The sequence below is a fragment of the Prionailurus bengalensis genome, chromosome A2 (genome assembly GCF_016509475.1).
Source record: "Prionailurus bengalensis isolate Pbe53 chromosome A2, Fcat_Pben_1.1_paternal_pri, whole genome shotgun sequence".
NCBI lineage: Eukaryota > Metazoa > Chordata > Mammalia > Carnivora > Felidae > Prionailurus > Prionailurus bengalensis.
In genome coordinates, this window is record NC_057348.1 from 113629610 (window position 1) to 113656449 (window position 26840).

The window sequence follows — 26840 nt, forward strand, 5'->3', positions numbered from 1 at the left end:
GGGTACTTGGTGTGGCAGTGACTGCTACGGCATGAGAACCGTAGCTGCAAGGAGCAGATAGATCTCTGCATTCACAGTGAGCCAGCTGAGAGAGTAAAAATTAAACTTCTGTCTAAATGTGAGGAAAAAGCAGTTTCCTGTGTGTATTTGATGATGCGTTGGATACAGCGTTGTTTTCCAGGGCATCTTAGTGGAGAAACCCTGGTTTTAGAAACCATTTGATACTGGCAGTTTGCTTATTTGTATTTTTGCTTTTCCTATGATGGGCTGCTAAATGACTAGAGAATGGGATCAGCTGGTTTTCATTAGGGGCCAAATGTAGCAGGAGTGATATTCTTCACTTGGGTCTCTGAAAACGAAAAATACGCATTGCATTGCCTTTTCTGCAGCCGCATCGGCAGCCATGTCCTCCCTGCACTCCCCACCCCCCCCAAAAAAAAAGAAAACTGGAGATAAATGAATGGCAGAATAAATAATTTATGCTAATGAAATTACTGCAATTAGTAGTTCTACAATGACCCTTTTAAAAGCCACAGCTGTTAATGTCAGGAAGTGCTGTCACTACTGACCTTATCATAAGAGAAAGTGACAAATTGAGAATGCAGGGAAGACCAGTCATCAAAGAGGTCTGTTCTGGAACGATTAGAGTTTTCTGAAAAACAGTGTGAATTACAACCAGCTGCTCCCTGGCTCTGCAAGTCTCCCATGCTGTGCCATTTTGTTAAGCCCGATAACAATAGTTATTTTGCCCCATTGAGACAAGTTGTCTCGGGCCACTTCCAGCTCTACCGGAAACCACTTCTTCCATCGCAGATTTACAAATGAAACTGTTGTCAGAGAGAGCTTTTCAGGGCAGCCTAGGAGCCTCCTCATAAGGATCATGGTTGGGCAGAGGCCAGGTCCTCCCCCGCAACCCACACCCCACGTGAGGAGGTCGGACTTGGCCAGGGAAGGATTTACACTGTAAAAGACATGTGCTCACTTTTAGTTCATTCAAACAAGATAGGACAGGGATGAATTTTCTCTCCGTGTTTATTTTGCAGTGAAGCCCTTTTAAAAATAAAATCCCTCAGAGGATCTTATTTATACAGAGTTCTCTAACTTCCTTGTAAGTTTAGATTCTGAGTCCACTATTTGGTAACATGCACATAGCTCAGAACTGGAGAATGCAGAGTATTCAGGGTTTGCATCATTCTGTATTTGACTTTGGTTTTAAAAAAACAGAACATTAATTTTAATTTAGTGAGATGGATAGGCAGAGCAACCCCATATATACATATTTGAAACCCACTCACGGATTTGTCATGATGTTGGGAGGCTGTTAGACGTCGCCCAGGAGCAGTTGTTGTTCAGCACCAGGAACTGGCCTGTCTCTTAGCACACCCGGGTTGTAATATTAATGGTGCAGGTTTGAAACATTTAACTGCATCACCAGCCACTTGTGTGCAATTTTCCCAAAGATGTCTGAGCATTATTGACAACACTTTGGTAAATTATGTGTGACTTTCCTAAGAGTTGGTGTAGCTCATTTAATTCATATTAATTGATTTTTAGGCTTCCCTTGATTAATTGAACCTGGTTCATCTTGTACAGAATGCAATAAATAATCATTAAAATGAGGGAGATGTGACTCCACAAATTAAAAAGTTAACTACTTCAGAAGTCATAGAGGACAAAACAGAAAGAATAGTATAGTGGGGGGGGGGAGTTCTCTAGTAAATCTTCTAGGAGCACTTATTCGTTTTCTTTTTTTTTTGTTTGTTTTTTCCAAATGAAAATATAAATGGCATTTTTCTCCCAGAAGCAATGAGTTTTATACCTTCCCATCCTGTTTGTTTTCCCATGGGTTCTTAAAAAACCACATTTGTCAGTTTGGGCTGTGTGTGTGTGTGTGTGTGTGTGTGTGTGCGCGCGCGCGCGCGCTCATGACTGCTACAGTGTAGTTTGAAAGCAACACCAAAAATACTTTTTAGAGTACTGTGTCTCAGTTTCACCATTTTTTTCTTTCACATACTTGATAGATAAGAAGCAATTTGGGAAAAGCTTTGTTTGTGTTATATGTTGGCTTTGGGTTTGGTATGTGGAGGGCACAAAAATCCTTTGCCCTACTTTGCAAAGCTGAATGCTTTATTGTTATCTCTCTCATCCTGTGGCTATCTCTTAAAGACTGAGTAAGTTTTCCCAGATCCTGCCATAATTTGTTCTGGCTTTTAGGAAAAGATACTCCACAATTTTGCTGATTCTTTTTTTTTTAATTACATTTTTGTTTTAACTTGAGAGAATTGCATATGAAATACAGTGTTTATGTTTTCAGGCACTGGACAAAGATTCTATTAGCCTCTTCATGGCCCACGTTCACACTAGCGTGAATGAAATGAGTACCCGGTATTACCAGAATGAGAGAAGACACAACTATACCACCCCAAAGAGTTTTCTAGAACAAATATCACTGTTTAAGAATCTGTTGAAGAAGAAACAAAAAGAGGTATCCCAGAAGAAAGAGCACTTAGTGAATGGCATCCAAAAGCTGGAAACCACAGCCTCTCAGGTATGACTAGGATGTGTTATTACTGAGTAAAATGTGTGCTCTTAAAATTAAAAAATGCACACTTACTTTTTATGCATTTCAACCCGTTTATATAAGATGCTTACTGCTTAAATTCACAGTTTAGTGACACACGCCAAAAAAAAATAGCATTCATGCTTTCATAAGTCTACAAAGGGATTGGCCAATTATTCTGTCATGCTGGTTTCGAGAGATCCCTTCCCTTGTTGGCCTGACTCAGGACAGGGCAGCGAAGAGATGTTGAGGAACAGGCCCAGCTCACTCCTCTGTTACATTCACTGGCTTTGGTGCCCTGCGTTTATAGTTAGGAATTTTGTCACACTGGAATGGAAGTAGGATCTCTTTTGGTTTCAGATTCTAAAGCCCCTCCCCCCAGGGAGGCATTATTTCCTGTCTGATGACATGATGTGGTTTGTTCAGATTGAGGTCCCTAAGCAGAGCCGCTTCCTCTGACCCTGGTGTCTCATCTCCTTTTGGCCTCCATGTCTCTCTGTTTAAAGTATCCTCTGTAGCCTTCATCCTCAATCTGCCTGCTCCCTTGAAGGATGGTACTTTTAACCTCCAAGAGTAAATTAGGAGAGAATTAGCACACATGTTAACCATGTGTGGGTCTTTCCATCTGTCCTCTCATCTCCTTGTTGAAAAGTTAACAAGTATATGAAGAAGGTGTTGCTACTCTAATTTCATAGATGAGACAGAACCAGCCACAGAACCTGTGAGGCTGGAGTTGGAACCCAGATCTGTATTACTCTCAAGTTCAGGTATTGAGATTTTAAAGCTCCCTGTGCTGCCTCTCGGTGACTGGGGGAGAAAAGAATTAGAATGAGAAATTGTGGAGACTTTGGAAACTGGCCCGGCTTTCTCTGAGCCACTTGGGCTCTGGAGTTGGTGAGGGGAAAATTCTCCATGGTGGTCCCTTCAAGGCCAGGAATTCCAGTAGACTTCTTCAGAGTATTGTCATCTTGGACGGACTCATATGCTTCTCAGGAGATTGGGCCAGTTTTCGCCCCACGTGTGCTGAATGGCCTGTTTATGTCCAGGCTAGAAATAAACCACAAGCCAGTTGGAGAAGCCTGCAGTGGCACCTCTCACTCTGAAGGCCTGTCTGGCCACACCCTTCACATGTCCATAGGCCAGAGCGTCTCCTGCCTCTGTGCCCTTCATCTCGTAAACCAGGAACGGCTCTCGGTGAAGCGCTGATCTGTACATAGTGAGTAGATGGACCATGACTGGGAAAGAGAAACCCACTGAGAAGGTTTCCAGGCCAGTTTCCAGGATGTGGTGATGTAAGAATAGTTGTTGGGAAGCCTGCCAAAGAATATACCTGTATTTGTGCATCTTTCCCTTTTCCTTCAAAAAATGTTTTTACTCTTTTTGTGTACATGTTACCTTACTCTTTTACTCTTTGCCTTCTTTCTCTTTCCTTCTTTCTCACTACCTTTCCAGTTCCATCTCTTTCTCTTCGTGAAGACCTTCCTAGGAGTCCTATAGAGCTAGGAGACCATGAGTGCAGGAGATGTGTGTCCCAGAGCATCTGTGTACCTTTGAGCAATGTCCCAAACCGCACCTGTGGACTTTGCCCCAGGAAATGCTAGCGTTGACTAAACTAAACTGTCAGTACTGGTGGGACAGCCCTTGGCTAAGGAAAAAAAATGGCCTCTGCCATACTTAGAGTCTCCTTCCCAAAAAACAGAGCAAAGAGGATAAAAACAGAGTGGCGTCCATGGTGGCAGCATCTCAGCCATAGGGAAAAAGAAGAGGTTGGGGGAGAGGAAGAAAGAAAGGGACTGGTTATTGATGGTGCCTGCCAAGTTTAAGGATGCTTGGGTCTCCTTATTCCCCCTTGGCTAGAAACATCAGGCAGAAAATCTAAGAAGACGACATGTGAAGTCTTAATTGAATGACTACTGATGATTTCTTTTCAATAGGTGTTTGTACGTATAATGCTTTCAATAATAGCAGAGGACTGATTGGAATATTTCATAGTTCCCTAAGAGTTTTGAAAGCCTATTTATTATAGAAAAGAAGCGTACTTTCTTAGGTGGGCATTTGGAAAGCCCTACCATGTAAGATAAGGCCGTGTGTGGAGCAGAATGTCTTCATGTTGAAACTTGTGTTCTGTAAAGATCTGCCTGAAGTTAATTCCACAGAGGTGAATATCCGTGCCGTTTGAAATATGTGTCTAAACCTCAGCACTGTGTATTCATTGGAGTAAAGCCATAAATTCCCATTAGAGCCGCATACCCCCTCTCTAGATGTCAGCTTAGATCATCACAGATAGCTTAGTGACCTGTCTTCACGGCAAGGCCTCGCTCCCAGGGCTTGAGTCACTAGACTCTTCAGACCTAACAGCTTCCTCAGAAACGGAAATCAGGGTTTGAAATAACAGTTTCCCCCTAGTCTCTTAGATGATTCTTTGGATTGTAACCTAACATGCGACTAGTTTCCCATGGCTAAAAAGAAAAGACAAGCAAATGTCACTGTGCATTATTACCCTGAGTTCACAGAGAGGCTAAAAAATCCATCTTAGCTTAAACTATAATAACTAGTAAAGGTAACAGTAATAGTAGTAATTGTGCCATTTGAGCAGAGGTTTGAAGAGTCCTTGGATATAGTAGTGAGATGTTGTTCCACAGGATGAACCCCCTGGAGTGCCTGTAGCGACTGAGTCAAAATAAGTGTTTATAATTATTCTCTGCTTCTTTGATTTTTGTAAACATAGTAACCTACTTCTGGAAAAAAAATGGAATTAAGCTAATGCTCATGATATTTAAAACTGCTTCCATGTGTCTCCAAGAGCCGAGTCACGTTTGTTTCCCAGCACTGACTTCTGCTTTGCTTTACGTGATTCTCAAACTTAGGAATCTAGTGGTACCTTGTGAACCTCATGAAATCCCAATTACGAGGGCAGAATCATTCTTTAGAGAAGATAAATTTGTTGATGCCTCAGAAAGACTTGAGTTCCTCGAGAGTTGAGTGAGGCCAGGAGCAGCAGTCCCCATCTAGGACACTCACTGCTCTTTGACCCCACCCCTTCTGATGCCCACAAGGCACTTGTGGTTTGCCCTTCTGTAGTAGGTGTTAAGTTGAATGTTGTATGCAGTGGAAGAAACTAAGAGGACCATTTCCTATTTTGTGGAAAGAGAATAGACCTGTCTGTAGGCATTTCCATCAAAGTGAGTAACGGATTCAATGAAACTGATAGTAACTCATAACGGCCAGGGAGTACCGATGTCTCAACTTCTCTGAGCCTTTCATGGTGTTCCGTTGGAGAGCACAAACCATGGTTCCTCCAGCTTGCCACCAAGCAAGTCTTCCTGTGGCTTCTGCTGCCTTGAGCCTGAGCTTTACAGGACCAGAAAAGCTGGGGGCATGAGTGACAGGTGCTTGAGTGACATGTACGCAGGTGGGGACAGCTGTTGATGTTTCCCTGACTGCACAGACTGAGGGGAGAAGGTAAATTTCTAGCTGGTGCTGACATAAATTACGTTTTTCAGAAAGCAATCAGAAAACACTGTGCTGTTTGTTCCTCTGTGGAGGGGAAGCGGGGCTGTGTTTTTGCACATGGAACTAAAGTCGGAACAGGGGAGGAAGAGATAAAAGATGCAGGCTGATAGGGATCTGTGAACTCATTTAAAAAAATAAGCTGTATCTGATATTTGCCGTTCCCAACGCAAGTTACTTGGACATAGTGACTTTTCCTTCAGGTGGGAGATCTGAAAGCCAGACTTGCCTCTCAAGAAGCTGAGCTGCAACTGAGAAATCGTGATGCCGAAGCTCTGATCGCAAAGATCGGGCTCCAGACGGAGAAAGTGAGCCGGGAAAAGGCCATTGCCGACGCTGAGGAGCGAAAGGTCAGGCTAATTCCACCATTTAGAGTGCTGAGCTATATTTAGCACAAAATAAACCTTTGTAGGTGAACAATTTTGAACAACTTCCTCTCCAGGGAGCATAAAATCTAAAGAATTATTATAGTTACACATGTAACAGCATTTCACACCATGATTACCACTTGACCTTTCTTTACATTATGCATTTTCCCACCCTTTTAGCTCTTTTAATGATATGAAAGAACAATAAATACTGAGCTCATTCAAGCATATAATGGATGTGGATCTTGAACATCAGGCCTATTTGTAATACAGTAAAGGTCATGAAGTCACCTCTGAGGTTTCTAAAGGTTTTCAGTTTTTAGGCAAATTGAACAACTCAATTGTTAACAAAGCCCAATTCCATCACTTTGCAAGATGGTTTTTCAAATTTTTCCTTTTAATAATACAACTTGAGTTTATTATTAAATCCTAAGCTAAATTTCTTCTTTTTGATTCGATTGAGAACCTGGCATTTTATATTACATTTTACTGTTGCAAACAATTACTCTTAAGATTATACAGATTCTGCTTTCTTTGTACCTGGGTTTCTGGCAATTCTGAAATAAATACAACTTCTTTGTCCTCTTCTTTTGCCAGACCTTGGGCCACAAATGGAAGGTATTTTTGTATATCTTATTTGTTTAGAAATTGAATATGTTTGTTTGAGATAAATTCTCTCATTTGGGACAAAAGATTATAATCAGGGATTAGTTGATAAAAAAAAAGGTAAATTATAAACATGCTTATAGCTTTTGAGTCAGTAGCTTTTATGTTATTATCCTAGTGTTTTATGATGCCAGAAATACTTGAGTTCTTCTAGTGGTATTGCCATTCATTCATAGACAATTGAGTTGGGCTTTCCCCCCCCCCCCATTTTCTAATAGGTATTGAGCATGTTTACTGGTAGCTTACACAACTAAAGAGTTGAGTTGCACACTGAAAATCAGAATGCTGAATAGTTTTTTTTAATACTTGTTTTTAAAGTTGTATGCTACATTTGGCATGGCCAATGGGCATATAATTCCTAATTTGTTAATAAGTGTTTCCATTGAGTTTCAGATAAGCAGAGGATGTCCTTAAAATTGTACTATATTATGTTAAGCAATTAGGTATCCCATATGATGTGATTATCATAAGCCATTTCCACCCAAGGGATATTTTTCAAGCATTGCGCAAATAAGTGGCATGCTAGTACTTGTTAGATTATAATCTATCTCTCGAGATACCTTTTAGAGATCCATAAAACACTCCAGAGGTATTTTCACATTTTGTATGTGAATTCCTAAGGCAAAATCATCCTTACAAAGAGGGAAAAAATGCTTTAGCAAATGAGAACTCTTCTGACTGGTTGTTTTATGAAGTTCTTCAAACATGAAAAAGACATTTTCTATATCTAATCTATACCAAGAAATAAACATATTTTCATTTTACCCCTGATGGTTACTTTACTTACTTCTCAATAACAAATACTAACTGAGCAACTATTTTTGCCTGGCACAGTTCTAGGCTCTTGAGCATAGATGACATACAAGGCACCCTCAGGTAGCTTACATTATAATGGAAAAGACTGGCAGCAGACAAGTGACAAGGGATTTGGGGTTAGTGATGAGGGCTAAGATAAAAATCAAATCAAGGTGATGCTAGAAGGGACTATTTTATTTTTTTTTTTTCAACGTTTTTTTTTTTTTATTTATTTTTGGGACAGAGAGAGACAGAGCATGAACGGGGGAGGGGCAGAGAGAGAGGGAGACACAGAATCGGAAACAGGCTCCAGGCTCCGAGCCATCAGCCCAGAGCCTGACGCAGGGCTCGAACTCACAGACCGCGAGATCGTGACCTGGCTGAAGTCGGACGCTTAACCGACTGTGCCACCCAGGCGCCCCTAGAAGGGACTATTTTAAACTGGCTGCTCATGGAAGGAGAATTATTTGTAACTAAACCATGTATAGAGATTCAAGGAACTCATCAATTGCAGCATGTGCTGTGAGCTCACATTTTGTTCAGCAGTGTGCTAGGTTCTACATAGTTATTAAATGGGTACATATGGGCACTGTGATCCTATAAAATTGGGATTTCAAGTCTTGACCCATGAGAAGTTATTAAAAAGTACATTGCCATATTTAATATAACTAAGCAAATACTGACTGCCTTTCTGTGTGTCTTGATAGTCCTTGTAGAGGAGCAGGTTAAAATTGTTCCTTGAGATTCATAAAATCATCAAGAGCCATCCAAACTGCTGACATGACCAGCGGTGACTTCAAGTAACCCCAGCGCCATGAAGCCTATGAAAATTACTTCTTCCGTCTCTGTTTGGTTTACCAGTTCCCAATTCTAAGGTTCCAAATTCTCTGATCTCTTTCATATTGCTTTCTTTGTTGAGTGTAACCCTCATGAGTTAAAGTACCTTCTAAATCACAGGGCTAATATAATCTCCTCAAAAGTTATCATCCTCCTTGATTTTGAATGGTCTTCAGATTTTGTGTGTTTCTATTTGAAATGTGGGTATGGCTGGGTTTTGAAGGACTGTCTGGGATTTCTCATACTCTGAAGGCAAATAAGAGCAGTTTATTAGATTGCTAGGACTTCTAGAAAAAAATATCATAGACTGTATGGCTTAACCTGCAGAAGTTTATTTTCTCACAGTTCTGGAGGCTGGATGTTCAAGATCAAGATATTGACAAGCTTGGTTTCTCCCCTTGGCTTGCACATGGCCACGTTCTCACTGTCTTCACTTGGTCTTTCCTCTGAGTACACATCCCTGGTGTCTCTTGTGCCTGTTCAGATTTCCTCCTTTTATAAGGACACCAGTTAAACTGACCTAGGGCCCACCCTAATGGGCTCATTTTTAGCTTAATCACCTCTTTAAAGGGCATGTCTGCAAATACAGTCATATTCTAGGGGCGCCTGGGTGGCTCAGTCAGTCAAGTGGCTGACTTTGGCTCAGGTCATGATCTCACAGTTTGTGGGTTCGAGCCCCGCGTCAGACTCTGTGCTGACAGCTCAGAGCCTGGAGCCTGCTTCAGATTCTGTGACCCCTTCTCTCTCTGCCTCTCCCCCACTTGTGCTCTGTCTCTCTCTAAAAAATAAATAAACATTAAAAAATTTTTTTAAATATAATCATATTCTGAGGTACTAGGGTTAGGGCTTTGCCATATAAATTTCTGGGTGGACATACTTCAGTTTCTACTAAGCCATTGCTATTCCACTTCTTCCATGTGACCCACCATTAAATTTCACGAACCATTTGCAAGGAGCTTTTGACCAATAGCAGAAAAGCTCTGTGTACCCAAGAATGGGAGTATCTCCCAAACACTGCTTTAACAGACTGTAGTCAAGAGAAAGCCCACATTCCAAATGATCTGTGTCACTCTTCCCTCCTTCCCCAGGTTGAACCTTGCTGAGCACCACCCAGGAGTCATGGTGTGGAGGCAGTTGGACAGTGAGGCTCGAGGCTCTCCACATCACTAAGATACACTGTATTTTCACTATTCCAGTGTCACCTGAAATACACAAATTATTGTACATGTACCTTAGAATTCTTGTGCAGGAAGAATTAAGTTCTAACTTAAGTTGTAAGTTAGGAACTTCTAGTGTCATAACTGTAGCACTGGTCACCGGGATCCAGTCCCCGTGGGGGTTGGTTCCTGTGGTAATGGTGATTGTGGCATGTGACATGTAAACAAAAGTGTGCAGAAGGTATCGGGAATGAAAAAAAGCTGACCAACCTAGAGTATTTTTTTTCATTTTCTTTCGTGGGTTTTTTATTAATATTCAAGATTGCCCTGATTATAAAAATTACCCAAAGGAATGATACTCCATGAAGTGTAAAGGAGTCAGAAGGAGAAGAATAGCAACTCTCAGTCTCACAGAAATAGCACTTAAAAGTGCTTCGGGCATCTGGGTGGGTGGGTCAGTCAGTTAAGCCTCTGACTCAATTTCGGTTACTGGGGTCGGTCTCGGTGCTATCAGTCCTTGGGATTCTCTTTCTCTCCCTTTCTCTCTGCCTCTCCACTCCTTTCTCTTTCTCTCTTGAAATAAATAAATAAATAAATAAATAAATAAATAAATAAATAAATAAATAAAATAAAAGATACTCTTCTAGTACTAAAAATCTCTAATATGGAGACCATTTTTATTTTCTTGATTATTATTATTTTTTTACTGTTACTTTTTATTTAAACTTTAGGTGGTTAACCTGCAGTGCAATACTGGTTTCAGGAGTAGAATTCAGTGATTCATTGCTTACATAGAATACCCAGTGCTCATCTCAAGTGCCTCCTTAATACCTATTACCCATCTCCCACTGACCTCTGTCCATCAACCCTCAGTTTGTTCTGTATTGTTAAGAGTCTCTTGTGCTTTTTTTCCCCTCTCTTCTCAGCCCCTTCCCATATGTTCATCTGTTTTATTTCTTAAATTCCACATGAGTGAAATCATACAATACTTGTCTTTCTCTGATTAACTTATTTTGCTCAGCGTAATACATTCTATCTCCACCCATATCATTGCAAATGGCAAAATTTCATTCTTTTTGATGGCTGAGTAATATTCCACTGAATAGATATACCACATCTCCTTTATCCATTTATCAGTCAAATGGACATTTGGGCTCTCTCTCTAAAGTTTGGCTATTATTTTTTTAAAAAATATAATTTATTGTCAAGTTAGCTAACATACAGTGTATGTATGTATGTATGTATGTATGTATGTATGTATGTATAGTGTGCTCTTGGTTTTGGGGGTAGATTCCCATGACTCATTGCTTACATACAACATGCAGTGCTCATCCCAACGAGTGCTCTCCTCAATGCCTGTCACCCATTTTCCCCTCTCCCCCACCCCCCGCATCAACCCTCAGTATGTTCACTGTATTTAAGAGTCTATCATGTTTTGCCTCCCTCTCTGTTTGAAACTATCTTTCCCCTTCTCTTCCCCCATGGTCTTCTATTAAATTTCTCAAGTTCACATATTTTAAATGATGCTCTTATAAATGATAACAAACAGCGTTTATAGATTGTATCCTTATAGAAGGTAAATAACCCTGAGGTATTAATTCACTCACCTCTGCTCTCCCTTTGTTCTGCAACAGTGTTGTCTAGCACACCAAAAATGTATTCTTAGAATTTTCATGGCCATTCCTGGAAGTTTTGAGGGTTGTGGTTTTTGAGTAGTTCTCGATAAGCATGCAGTGTTTTCTTATTTACATTACAGTAGCTGTGTATGTATTGGCAAGAGATCACATCTCTACCCTGAACCAATTATGTTCATAAAAGGTGCAGTATACAGCAAATTAATGGTTAATCAGAATAATGGTAATTACTGCTAATAAAGCTGTAGTAGACAATATAATTTGTTGTAAGCACTATTTAATTTTATGGCATAGTTACACCTGTTCATTCCAAACACATCTGAAGAAATGCACTTTTCTTCACACGTTAATGCCCTAGTCACCGTCGCTGCAAGAGCCATCCCCCATGGTGACTGGATCCCTGTGCCCAATGGCACAGCTTTGAAACTGCAGTTCCTGCTTGGGATCAAAAATTTACTCTTCCTGCCCATTCAAATTCTGTTATGTCTCCTAAGAGGGCGAGGAGGATAAAAATTCCAAAGCTTCTCCCTTGGTTTTGGTTCAGGTTTACCAGCATGGCTTCCCTGTATGTATAACATATGTGTTCATGTCACGAAACTGATGCCACACCCTCTTGGGCACATGAAGAAAGTCCCTGGACCTTCAACGGTAGTGTGGATATCAGTGTCGTTGACAGACAGAAATGGGCTATTGTAGCCAGAGTTTCTTACCAGGTCCTTAGAGAAACCAGTAATTAGTCTTTATAGAAATTGTATCTTTGGTTAAGTATACATAGAAATAACTATATCTTCTAGTCAGTTGAACAGAAAAAGCTTCACATTTATTCTTAAAGACTAGCCAACATAGCTTTTAGGCAAATGTAAACAAAAATTAGATAGAGATTTCTAGCGAGAGTATTTTCTGTCGGTGTTACTGAGCCAGACTGGATTTCCACTTATCCAGGACACTCAGAAAAAGAAAATTGAAGAGCAGAGGGATCGCTGCCTTGAATTTATTATTAGCAGCACCTTTTAATTAGATTAGCCAAAGCCCTTCTTGGAGCAGTTAGATACTTGAGTACATTTGCATTGGGATTTGTCACTGTATTTCATGCATATACAAAGCTTTGTGCACACACTGAGACTGAGAGAAATTCATCTTTAGGGCACATTCCTCGCCTGTTCTAAAGAGAACCAGATGAACTGTTGAACAGCGCATCTGAGTCAGCCTACATTCTTCAGTAGTGATATTTCAGGTGGTGATTTGTGTTTGTGGGTTTGTGTGCTTTCCTCTCTCATTAGGTGACAGCCATTCAGACTGAAGTGTCCCAGAAACAGCGAGAGTGTGAAGTCGACGTACTCAAGGCTGAGCCCGCACTGGTGGCCGCAACAGCTGCCCTCAATACGCTCAACAGGGTAAAGATGATCACAGGGCTTGTGGGATTCCTCCAAATAGTTTTTAAAGGTTCTCAGAGTTTGAATAACAGGACCCAGAGTGAATTCTGTGCAACCAAAGAGTTTTTAGAAAGGAAAACGAGTCCAACAAAATACTGAAGTGGGAACAAACGTCGAGGTCATCATTAATAGTGTGACTTCCTTTCCCATGCGGGAGTCTGTCCTGCCACAGCCTGACAGTCAAGTCTCCTTTTGAATACTTGCAACACCATGGGATTTATACTTTCATAAGAGGCAGTTCTATTGTTAGCAACTGGATTTGGCGCAAATCCAGTTGTCATATTATGTGTTGCTTTAAGAACTAAGTGAAGATTCTTTATTTCCTCCGGATATAAAAAGTGGCATTAACGAGACACCCTCATGAAAAGAGCAATGCACTAGGAACAAAGATACCTAGTTTTGGCTCACATCACTTTTCCTGGTTTCACCTTATTAGCAAAACCTCATTGAGCATTTGAATTCCCCGAGGAGAAAATCATCTGTGATAGTCAGATGGGTATTGTGAGGAAAAGTAGAATTGTGGGCAATTTATTTTAGGAGCCTGCAGCTGGTTTTGTGCTGGGTTCTCCTGGGCCTCCAGGGAGAATCCGGCGGATTACCAAGCCTGACGTTCTTAAGATTCAACTTCAAAGAGTAGAGGATCCAGATTTTAACTGCCTTTCAAAAAAATATTCACCTGCTTTTTCTAAGGTTTTCTTTTTCTTTTTTTGAGGAAAGCGATTGACTATGATCATAAAGTTATTATCTACATGGATATTTCTTACAGTATTAGCATAAAACTGAAAACTTTAAAAGAATATAAATATACCATGATAGAAGATTGACCTTTATGTATTCAAATACTCTGGTTCCATTAAAATATTGTTGCATAGTATTTAGTGACATGAGAAAATGTCCGTGATCTATTAAGTGAATAAAGCAGATTACAAAATAGGATATACAATATGATTTTTTTGTAAGAACATGCTTGTGCATTGAGAAATTAGAAAAAATAAGCAATAATAGTAACTGATTATCTCTTAGTAATGGAATTTTATGTTTTTTTTCCCTCAGCACTTGCATATGTATTTTCTTCTTTGTGCTTTTCTGTATTTGAAACTCTATCTTCAAATGTATTATCAGTCACCTAGACAAAATAAATTAATGTCACTTAAATATAAAGCTCACTGTATTTATAAAAAAGATGAAGATATTTGCAAATTATGAAGGAGGTTAGCTAGCTCTCAGTTACTATTAATACATTTTAAGTTTTGCTTCATTTTCACATCCTTTCCCTTCTTTGCAGTCATTTCCCAAGTAAATAGGCAGTTTGGGGTAATGGAGAAGAATGAGGTTGAATCAGGGTTTTGTAAGCAAGAGTATATGCGGTAGTTTATGACATGTCGCAGGAAATACTTTGTTTTTTTTATGTATACTACTCATAAGATTAATTCCTGCCCCAAAGTATTTGCCTTAACACTTGGAGGTTATACCCTTAATGTTGTCTTTGGAGTAAATTAAGATTTTGACCAGAAGAGATTAAGAAGTTGTCCAGAGAGCAGGTTCAAGCAATACAGGTAGCTTCCCAGTTGAGAGGCATCATAGTACAATGGAAGAGATTTCTTGTGCAGAAAAAACAAAACCAAGAGGCTCTGGACCAAGGGGTTGATGTTTCTGGGAGGCCCTGGTTAAAATGTAGACGTATTACGTAGGTGGGATAGAACCCATAAACACCTTCAAAACTTTGTTTATCAAATTGCCTGGGCTCAGGGAGCAAGGCTCTGCGGGGCTGGTATATCAGAGGGAGAATTTTTTGGAAGCCAATAAGACCAGTGTTGTTTCCGAAGTATCAGAAAAGTGTCCAGGGAAAAGTGAACCTCCTGGGGTCCCAAGGTGGAATCACTGGGTGGCAAAAACTGCCAAGCTGAGACTGGTGTGACACGGAGAGGACAGACCAGCTTGATCAGCTAACGGCTCTTCCCCAGACCTCCCCCGGTCTTCATTGTGGGTGTGCTTTTTCTTCAGGGCAATCTCACTGAGCTGAAAGTCTTTCCCAACCCACCGAACGCCGTTACCAACGTTACGGCTGCTGTGATGGTCCTCCTGGCTCCCCGGGGCAGAGTGCCTAAAGACCGAAGTTGGAAAGCAGCTAAAGTCTTCATGGGAAAGGTATCAGACAGCCTGGCAAGATGAAAATCCCAGACACTTTGTGTTCTTAGTACCATGGTCATATTTGACAGCAAAAGCTGTTCAAACTGAAGGAAATCACCTGCATCCTTATCGAGTGTAACCTACTGTGTGTTCTCTAGACTTAGAGAATTTTTGTTTGCCAAGTTGGAGGTTAGCTTGGGGTTGTAGCAGACCTAGGTCAACACTAGCAGCACGTGGAAGGTTGCTAACTATTTGCAAAATTATGAAAGCAGTTAAGTGTAGGAGGGAGAAAATTACATGGATTTCTTATGCTGGGAAAATGTTGCTAATGCACGAGAAGGTGAGGCAGAGGGGCTCTGGGGTATGTGTTTTTCTTTTTCTTTTCTGTCTTTTCTTCAAAATGTGAATGCCTCCTGTGTATTTTACCCTGGGATAGAAGAGATTTTAAAAGTGTCCATTGCTAATTCTCACTTCCTACTACAAAGACTGAAAAAGTCAAACAGTAGGATAAATGCAGCTTGCCAATTTTGCCTTTGTAATGTGAGTCCTAAAAGCTGATTTTAACTTTTGATCTTGGAATTTTCTCTGCAGCCGAAATGGGTTCATTGCAATAAGTCTTTTTGCTTTACAGGTTGATGATTTTTTGCAAGCGTTAATTAACTATGACAAAGAGCACATTCCAGAGAACTGTCTGAAAGTAGTAAATGAGCAGTATTTGAAAGACCCAGAGTTCAATCCAAACCTGATTCGGACCAAATCTTTTGCAGCAGCTGGTCTCTGTGCCTGGGTCACCAACATCGTTAAGTTCTACGAGGTATCAGTCTTAATCTGATGGTTTACAGGTGTTACTCACAAGGACCATAAAGATATTAATTTCCATACTGGTAAAAAAAAGAAAAAGTTATATAATTTGATATTTAATTATCTGAATAAGATAAAACCCTAAGAATGAGACCTGAAAGTGTCCGATTAAACAGAACTCTATAGGGGCGCCTGGGTGGCGCAGTCGGTTAAGCGTCTGACTTCAGCCCCGTCACGATCTCGCGGTCCGTGAGTTCGAGCCCCGCGTCGGGCTCTGGGCTGATGGCTCGGAGCCTGGAGCCTATTTCTGATTCTGTGTCTCCCTCTCTCTCTGCCCCTCTCCCATTCATGCTCTGTCTCTCTCTGTCCCAAAAATAAATAAAAAAACGTTGAAAAAAAAATTTAAACAGAATTCTATAGAGGAGGATATTTGAAATGTTTGAAACTTATTTTTTTTAGGGTAGCATTATCAATTACTTTAGATCAAATAGCAGCAAGTGATTTGATTAGGTAAAAACTTGCTGGCCAGATAAATTATATTTATTTACACTAAAATATTAATTTTGTGTTGACTTGAACCAACCGCAGGTCTCAATTCATGTTCAAACTTAATCCCTACTCTCAGTGCAAAATTTTACACCATTGTAGACTTAATGTGATGAGGAAATAGCCCTCTCCCCTTTTTTTGCTTTAGTATTTTAATCACAAATGCACTTTTGCCTGTGTTATGGTTGAATCTAAAGGTTGCGTTTTCAGGCATCGTAGAGATAGAATATAATTTAATGTAGTCTTTCATTTATCAGATACTTCTTGTCTGCCACCTGTCTTCCTAGCACTTGGCAGAATACTGTATGTAAAAAGGGAACAATGCATGCCCTTAACTCTGAAGAACTGTCTTATTTTTTCTTAGACAGTTATATATTATATTCAAAAATAGAATTACTGAGGAAATTCCACGTATAATCAAAAGCATTCCCAAAGTGATTTTTTTTTTAATGTATTTATTTTGAGAGAGGGAGGTAGAGAGAAAGCAAGGGAGGGGCAGAGAGAGAGAGAGGGAGACAGAATTCCACACAGAGCCCTCCCTATCAGCCCAGAGCCCTCCCTATCAGCACAGAGTCCGCTGCAGGACTTGAACTGAGATTATGACCTGAGCCGAAATCAAGAGTCGGACGCTAAACCGACTGAGCCACCTAGGGGCTCCCCAAAGTGATTTTATTTTTTTTTTTTTTAATTTATTTTTTTATTTTTTTTATTTTTTATTTTTTTTTTCTTTCAACGTTTTTTATTTATTTTTGGGACAGAGAGAGACAGAGCATGAATGGGGGAGGGGCAGAGAGAGAGGGAGACACAGAATCGGAAACAGGCTCCAGGCTCTGAGCCATCAGCCCAGAGCCCGACGCGGGGCTCGAACTCCCAGACCGCGAGATCGTGACCTGGCTGAAGTCGGACGCTTAACCGACTGCGCCACCCAGGCGCCCCCAAAGTGATTTTCATAAAACCAGGTGATCGCCTTTATAATCCATGAGAGTAAGACCCTTCTGATGTGTCTCTTCAGTAGAAGCCTGTGTAGAACAAGGGTTTAGGTGGATTGCAGTTGACATATGGCTTCCCTCCATAAAAGATGTCAGACCCCTGGGGCACCTGGGTGGTTCATTCGGTTGAGCATCCGACTTCAGCTCAGGTCATGATCTTGCAGTTCATGCGTTCGAGTCCCACATCAGGCTTGCTGCTGTCAGCCCATCAGTGCAGAGCCTCCTTCAGGTCCTCTGTCCCCCCTCTCTCTGCCTCTCCTCCCACTTGTGCTTTGCCCAAAATAAATAAATATTTAAAAAATGTCTGACCCCTGTGCTTTCGTTGTATTGTAGGTGAAGGATGAGCATGGAGCTAGACTGTGGCTGTGTCCTGTGATGTTGGGCCATAAAAGAGAAAATAAAATTTCATTTCCTTCCTCTTTTCTCAACCGGGTTACAAAAGTGGTCCGCCCCAATTTTCAAACCACCCATTCAAATGATACACCCCGACAGTGGCCCTCAACTTAGAAAAGAAAGTGACAGCACTGTTAATATTGTGAGGCTATCTCTTATGTTCCTGCCTGAGTTCAGAGAATTTCTCCACTCTTATGTTCTGCTTTAAAATCAAGACTTGGTTCCAACTTGAACTGTAGTTCCCGCCCACTGCAGTTTCTGATGATGTGAAGATTATCTCCAATTTTTAGGACAAACATACTGTAGTATCTCGATGTCTGATGTGTACAGCACTTTGGGCAAGGATTCCTAACTCTCACGTCCAGAATAAATGACTAAATCACGGACAACCCGACAGAACTTGGAAGGCTGTATAGATTTTTGCTCTGCCATTGGGTAGTGCCATTGCTAAGAAATAAAAAACAAATTGCTAGGGGGGGAATAGAGACTTGGGTTATGAAGCTTCTGGCAAATGTAAGATTGAATAATTACGTGTCCTCTTTGCGTCTTATTACCCCATGAGTTAAAACCCGTGTGGATTTTCAGGTCTACTGTGACGTGGAGCCAAAACGGCAAGCTTTAGCCCAAGCCAACTTCGAACTGGCTGCAGCTACTGAAAAACTCGAGGCTATCAGAAAAAAGCTTGCGGTGAGTGCAAAATGTAACACTGGGGAAGTTCCCGAGAGACGTTACCTCCCTGCTTAGACAGGGCCCCATCTGAGCCCAAGCAAGAAGAAAGGAATTTGAGCTTTCATCGATACATTTATTTACATACCCGTTCAGTAGATAGTTCTTATCTGCTGTATGCTAGACACGGACCTGGAAAAGTAGAAACTTCCATGGTTTCTGGACTTAAAAAAAACTTTCCTGTTGGAAGAGGAGGAGGAGCATAGCAGATAGCGACTAAAGGCAAGGATTTCAGGGGCGCCTTGGTGGCTCAGTCGGTTGTACATCTGACTCTTGATTTTGGCTCAGGTCACGACCCTAGGGTGGTGGGACGGAGCCCCTCCTCAGACTCTATGCCATGCCTGGAGACTGCTTGGGATTCTCTCTCTCTCTCTCTCTCTCTCTCTCTCTCTCTCTCTCTCTCCCTCCCTCCCTCCCTCCCTCCCTCCCTCCCTCCCTCCCTCCCTCCCTCCCTCCCTCCTCCCTCCCACCCCCCCCCGCCCCTTGCTCCCACTCGCATTCCCTCTCTTTGCAAAAAAAAAAAAAAAAAAAAAGGCAAGGATTCTGGAGCCAGAATGCCTGGATTTACATCCTGGCTCGACATCTACTGTTTCACCCTGCACGAATTAGTTCACCTCTCTGAGTTCTGTTTCCTCATCTGTGCAGTAGGCTTTATAATAGCATGTGCTTCTTAGGTAGAATTATAAGGATTAAACAAGAGTAGTTCATATTAAGAATTTAGCATGGTACTGGCCACATAGTAAGTGCTTAGAGAATATTAGCCACAAACACAGTCATTGTTAATATTTTCACAAATAAACAACCAGTCATTCCCGGCCAGTGTTACAAGTATGTATATGACTACATATACACTGTGATAGCAGTACCACAGAATTATTCAGCCTGGAGAAATTAGAGAAAATTTCATAATGAAGGTATACTTGACATGGACTTCAAAAGTTTCATAGGAATCACAGGAATAACTATGTCGGGAAAGGTATTCCTGGCAAATAAATAAATAAAAAGAGGGAAGAAGCAGTTGGTACGTTTGAGAGAAACTTCAACAGGTCAGAGCACTAAGATAAGCAATTTCGGGAAGGTTGGGAACAGCACAGAGTGATGAGGAATGAACTTGGAAGGGTGAGCAGAGGCATTTTTTGCCTTTCATGCTACAGAATTGAATTTTTAAAAAATGTTTATTTATTTACTTTGAGAGAGGGAGGGGGGAGGGGCAGAGGGGGAGAGAGAGAGAAAGAGAGAGAATCCCAAGCAGCCTCCCTCAGCACTGCCAGTGCAGAGCCTGATGCAGGGCTCAATCCCACAAACCGTGAGATCATGACCTGAGCCAAAATCAAGAGTTGGATGTTCAATTGTCTGAGCCACACAGGCACCCCCAGAATTCAAATTTTGTCTGGCTAGCAATACTGGAAACTTTGACTCTTGGAGAAGATGCCTTCTTTCTGATTAGATATTTTGACAAGATGGTTAATAACCCCAAAAGTGTTCTTCTTAAAATATGGAAAATTTCAGCGCTTCCCACAGTAATTAACACCCCTTTCTCTGTCAAGACTGCTTCCTCTACTAGACTTCCTGACCGTCACTCCCTACCTGCCCATCCTCTCCTTTCTGTCCAGTCCACACACATTCCTATGATAGCACCAAACATACCATTCACTAAGCACTGGGTGACTATTGGAAGAAAAACAAATCAACAACTCTTGATTGAGGTAAACTTCAGGTAGCATACTGATTTTATAAAAAATTACATCCATCGCTCAAAACTCTCTCCACTTGACTAAATCCTTTAAAAAATTGTCACCTGCTATTAACAGTTTCATGTAAATTGTAAGCAATTTAATGTTCATAGAAAAAGTGATGAGGATGTTTAAGGCAGCCACAGGTGATTCTAAACCTCAGACTTTGTGTGGTTGCAGAATTAGTAATCCTTTGTACACAGCCTGCAAGTGGCTCAATAGAATTGCTCATGACAGTTGTTTTCAGAGACTCACATTACAAGGAGAGGCTCACATATCAGTAGGCCACAGAGCTAAGTTTGCAGACACAGAAGAAAGAAGATAGAGTAACAATTGAAATGTCTTGATGAAGAATGTATCCTCTCTATCTCCCGACCACAAACGGATTTCTGAAGAGTAGTCACTAATGCAACAGAATTTCTGCAGTTTCCACCAAGGTTAATTCTCTGGGAAGACCCCATGGCTGGTCATGGCAAGGACAAAGTACCTCTGAGTAGTTTCTGTCTGTTGGCACAGGTTAGACGAATGTTTGAGCCCAAGTGAAATTACACTTTTTGCTAGCTTTGCCTTCGTGTCCTGCAGCCTCTGATTTTTCCTCTCTCCTGGACTTTCTCTCCCCCTGATTTGCATCTCCTGTCGCTTTCTCAGCTAGCAAAGTAGGTATGTGTCTGATGTCAGCGTCTGTGCTGTGACGGCAGTTCATTCATACCCAGTGTTGGTCTGTATGTATTTGTTCTTTTTACTCTGGCTCTCTAGTTTAAGATTAAAAGACACCCTTTAATTGAAGGTTGAGTGAAAAAGAAATGGCTGAGCTGGAGTGGAAGAAAGGCTATTGAGTCTCTCAAACATACAGGGCCTAAGGATGGCCGTGAAGCAAATCTGAAGTCCTTCTTTTTAGGACCCTGTTTCTCCAAGTGTGTTGCTTACACCAGCAGCAAAAGTGTCACCTGGGAACTCATTAGAAATACAGACTCTCAGACCCCACCCTAGACCTACTAAATGAGAAACTCCAGTGGGGGAATCCTGGAGTGTGGGTTTATCAAACCCTCCAGAGGGTTGTCATGCACACCCAAGTTTGCAAAGCACTGGTTTAGGGTATTTGGTGGGCTGGTTCCCTCCTTTCTTTGTCCATTTACTTCTGGAAGCTGAGAGGCCAGGGCCTATCAAGAACAGTGAAGGAACCCAGATTTTGCCTTATGTGCAAGCTAACAAGTTAGTTTTATGGAGGCGGGCAGAAGACCTGATACGTGTGGGTCAGAGACCTGAGGACTGTGTGATGCACAGCACAGCCAGCAGAATGGACATAGTGCATTGGTCTCTGGTCCCCCAGTTTCCATGGGACGGATGCACGGAGGACCAGCTGATGTTGTCCACACACTGGGTTTGTATAGAGATCACAAGCCCAGAAACCCCCAGTATAAAGAGGACTACACCTAAACCTGCCCACCCTTTGCCCTAGAGAGAAGTCTGTCTTTATTCTTCTCTGGAGACAGTTTTGTCTTCTGCCCAGAGAGAAGAACAGTCTCTATTTTCCAAGCCTATTTGCAATGCAGATATGTTAGGAAAGATAGTTCAGAACAAAAGCTGTCAGTGCCTTTTCACAAGAGGCGTAGAAACAAACACAAGAGACTGTTGTCTCCCAACTTGATGTTGTATGGAAGACTGGTCTCCCAACCGTATGAAGGGAACCAATATGCATCATTGTATACCTTAGTTCTGTGTATATTTAGGTCAACGCTGTGAATTGGGTAACGTTACTATTTCCATTTTTCGGGTGATGAAACAGGCATAGAAAGGTTAAGTAAGCAGTCTGCCTTGATGCTGCTTAGCTGGTAGCAGAGTCCAAATATGAACACAGCTGTCGGATGCCAGGGTTCACGCGTGCTTCTGTATTTTGTAAGACCACAAGTACTTGTAATGACCTAAAATAGACATTTAAATATTATGTATTTTAATCTGATCTCTAAATGGTAGTGTGTTCTCATATATTTGATACTGTTTCACAGTTTAAATGTGACATAGACATCGTTTCCTTTAGGAGGTGCTGCTTTCATGATATAAATTAAATAATGATAACTGGGTCATTGACAAATATAAGCAATCTCTAAATTATGAATGGTGAATGTTCTACAGGTTTGTTTAGTAAAGTCTCTTGGAACTTCCCACTTATTTACAAAAGCAATGTCCTAAATCTTATTTGGGGTTTTAAGAACTTGGCAGATAGCAAGTCACTGTAGTAAGAACTCTCCCAAGTACTGATATGTCACTCATTATGTTTTTTGCCTATCAATAATAGAAATCTACTTAGAAAACCTTAAGCGAAAACAGAGAGCAGGATGACTTCTGGAACTCTGAGGAAAAACAATATGACTTGGTCTTAGGAGGAAAGAGATCCAGGAAACAAGCTGCCATGAATGTCTTTTGGTGTTTGTCTAGAGTTGTGTGATTTCTCGTTTTGCTGCCCTTTCATTCTTTATTTCTCCAGAGCAGGTTCCCCTGTTTTCCTATGCCTCTGGTGAAAGATGGTCCCTCTCCAAAGGAAGCCCTCCAAAGTGTACAAATCTTTCCAGGTCTTTTGATGCTGAAGACAATGACATACCTCTAAGTTTAATTCCCATTTCCAAAATATAAAATCTGATTGTCCCAAGTTGGGTCAGGTTGCTGAGGTCTGGAGAGGCTTAATCATTAACACTACTCTTCATTGCCTGAGTTATGGACCGATGAGAAATAAGAAAAGAGTCAAGAGGTGGAGAACCAAAAGATGACCATTATCATTCCAAAGGTGGTACTGGAGGATGAGGCTTAGCTAGGCACACAGGAGAGGGGACATAGCACCCAGGGTGTGTTTGAGTCTGGAGGGCATGTCCACTCTCTGCAGTCACTATGTGCCCTCTGCTTAGTGAGGAAGGAAGGTGAAAAGACCACATGGTGAACTTGTCATCTACAATGGCACTGAGGTGTTTATTATCACTACTCCTTTTTCTTTCCTAATATATGTATGCTACAGGGGCAGAGATCAAGGAGGTAGAGAGATTGGTTTCATTGACCTAAAGGTCATAGATTTTTAAGATAACTATACTATTTCCATTTCACCTAAAAAGGTCTCAAAAGCTAATTGTAACTCTTACCTAGGATTTGGATCGAAATCTGAGCAGACTCACTGCTTCCTTTGAAAAAGCAATAGCCAAGAAAGTTCAGTGTCAAGAAGAGGTGAACCAAACCAACAAAACTATCGAACTAGCTAACAGGCTTGTCAAGGAACTTGAGGCAAGTTGACCTTTTCTTCCAAAATTCTAATTAAAATATTCAGATCACATGTTTTTTTTTGGGGGGGGGGATCTTTATTTGCTGTTAAAATAACTAAATAGATAATAACTAAACAGACATGGAATCAACAATGAAGCAAAATAATTATCATAAATACTGTAGTTCCAATGGACTTAAAGGAAGAAGTGATGGATTCTTTGTATTTTTTAGTATATAGCCCTGAACTTCGTGATTTTCCTAAGGTCTGTCGTAAACCAAGAACAGGTGTTAGATAACTGTGGGATTGAACTGTTGTCTGAACCTATTCATATACACTTGCCCTTGAGTTCTTCCATCAGAACATTTTAAAAAATAAGCCTTCAGGGTGGGTTGGTTGGTTTTTCTGTGACATCTTTTTACAAGGGACTGACTTCCTAATATTATAATAGTTACTCTGTTAAATAAATATTTTTAAAACAATTCTTTTAAATGTCTCCTGTTTGGACACAGTGGTAGAACAACTTAAGCCCTTGTCCTCAGGAAGTTACAGATTTTATTTGCTCTCCCATGTGTAATATATTCATACAATAGAATATTATTTGTCCATAGAAAGGATTGAGGTATGATACATATTACAACATGGACGAACCTTGAAAATACCAAATAAATGAAAATCAAGTGAAAGAAGACAGAACAAAATGCCACATAACATGTGATTCCGTGTATGTGAAATGTCCAGAATGGGCAAAGCTACAAAATGTACACATTAGCAGTTGCCAGGGGCTGGGCAAGGGGGGAGGGTATGGAGTGACTGCTAATAAGTACAGTTTGTCCATTATGTGAGAGAAACATTCTCCAATTAGTGGGGATGATCATACCAGTCTGTGAATATACTAAAAACCACTCACATATGTACTTTACAGGGTAAATTCCACGATACGCGAATTAAGTCTCAGTAAAGCTGTTATTTTTATTTAAGTGCTTCCTGAAAGCATATACTGAACTATTAGAAAAGCAGTTAACTGAAGGTGATAGAAAAGTTGATTTACAGTGGCTTGAACAAATGGGAATTTATTTTTTGTATATTGCAAAAGCATTCCAGGGGTAGACCACCATCAGGGAATTTGATTCAGGGAGTTAGTGATCAGACTTCAAATCTCTGTGTCCCTTCTGCTTCTCCATACTTAGCATGTGGTCCTTCACGCTGAGGCACTCTGCAGCACGCTCACAGATGGCTGCTATACCTCCAGGTTCAGGGGAGAGAGAAAACAATCTGGAGCAGCTGGATTTTTCTCCTGGAAACACATCCGGCAGACAGCCACTTAAGCTTCTTTAGCCAGAACTAGATTGACCACATCTAGCTGCAAAGAAGGCCAGGAAAATGGGCAATGGGGTTATCATGATTGGTTAAGCCAATCTCGTGGGGCTGGGCCCACCATCACTCTTGAAAATCAGAATTCTCTTAGCAACAAAGAAGGTAGACGTGTGTTAGGATGGGTTGGGTTAGGCAATAGCCTAACTTTTAGAGTAGACTTTAAAAAATCTAATTTAAATTTACTACAAAGTTAAACCCATCATCCCTCTAAAAGTTCATTGTATCTAAACTCACAGTCCATTCTGTAAAATCCACTCTGTCCATTCCATCTCAGTAATTGCAAGTAAAAGCTTTGGACTCGCTCTTGAGTTTTTGTTCTCTTTGTCATGACCCATACCCAATCCATCAGCATGTTGTTTTGGCTCTACCTGTGAAGTGCATTTCCAATCGCAGCCTTCTTCCTGTGCTGGTCCAGGCCACCCCCTCTTCCCTGGAATACTGCCCCAGTCTTCACCATTGCCCCCAAAAGTCCACTCCCCTCATTGCAGCTGAGTAATTTAAAAATTAAGCTCATTTGTGTCTTCCCTGCCTTAGAATTCTCCAGTAACTAATTGTCTAACTCAAAATATAGTCCGAAGTCTTTCCCTGGCCTACAAGGCTCCATGTGATCTGGCTCCCAGATGTTTCTCTGTCCTTAAACCTGTTACCTTCCCTCTCACTCCACCTTTGCCGGCCCCCTTGCTCCTCTCATACTGTCAGTCACTCTTAGATCTGTGGCCTCTGCCTTTTTCCTCCACGTGGCTTAGACATGTCCAACTAATGACATCGCTGGCTCCCTCGCTTTCTTCAGGTTGCTGCTAAAACGTTCTCTTTATCACGCAATTTTGCTCGGCCCGTATACACAGCCACCCCCGCTTACAGCTCTCTTTCCACTTAGCTTTATTTTTTCATAGCATTTATCACCACATGACACCCTTAAAAACATACATTTGTGAATGCATATACTTTTGGCAGGGGGTGGGGGGAAGGTCTTTTTTCCCTAACTAGAATAGAAGCTCCCCAAGAACAGGAACTACATCGGTTTTCTGCACTGCTTGATCCCACACAGAATAATTCTTGGCACATCATAGGCATCAATAGATATTTGTTGAATGAATGAATGGCTGAGGTTTTTTTTTTAATGTTTATTTATTTTTGAGAGAGAGACAGAGTGCGAGCGAGGGAGGGGAAGAGAGGGAGAAACGGACTCTGAAACAGGCTCTAGGCTCTGAGCTGTCAGCACAGAGCCCAACGTGGGGCTTGAACCCGCATACCGCGAGATCATGACCTCAGCTGAAGTTGGACATTCAACCAACTGAGCCACCCAGGAGCTCCTGGATGGTTGAGTTTGAGGAGCCTTTTGTGTTAAAAAATATACATATACTGTAGCCCTTTGAAGATTTGTTCTTAGATCAGTTGAGAAATTCCACTGCTACTAGTGAGGTGTATACCTGTTTCTATTGAAAGTGGTATTATTTAAGTAGTTTGAAACATTTACTATTTGTGAGGCACCTAAGAAAATGAAAAAGTGCCAGTTAATTAGACTGTTTTCTTACAGTAGGTATACTGTAGGAAAAGACAGGCTATACCATGTGTCTCTAACACATAGCCAAGTTCCAAAGGCTTTATTTGTTCAGGATGATTTAGACAAGGAGAGGAGAGAAAGTGAAATAATGTTAACTATTCAAAAAACAAATTACATATGTATTTGTATACACACACACATTTTTTAAAGGATTAATTGAAGATGTCAGACCTTTTCCCTTGAGGACAAATTCTTTCTGACTAGAACAGGAGACAGTTAACTTCTGAAAAGCATCAAGACTGATGATTTTGTCTATATAGCATTGACCTGGAAGCTATAGTCTCAACCATTCAGACTAATAAATCAGGCAATTTATATTTAATCATTAACTAACTCCTGAGCTGAACAGCTGTTCAAAATTAGAAATGGGTCACCCC

General features: G+C 41.0%; 1 protein-coding gene across 1 annotated transcript in view; it reads left to right on the plus strand.

Moving 5' to 3' along the window:
• The window catches only part of DNAH11 (dynein axonemal heavy chain 11), a 352005-nt gene that overhangs the window by 235629 nt on the left and 89536 nt on the right, over window positions 1-26840 (plus strand). The window contains 7 exon segments of the mRNA XM_043589069.1: window positions 2315-2548; window positions 6274-6420; window positions 12808-12921; window positions 14965-15108; window positions 15722-15904; window positions 18405-18506; window positions 23411-23545. Of these exon segments, the coding sequence (XP_043445004.1) occupies window positions 2315-2548; window positions 6274-6420; window positions 12808-12921; window positions 14965-15108; window positions 15722-15904; window positions 18405-18506; window positions 23411-23545 (1059 nt within the window).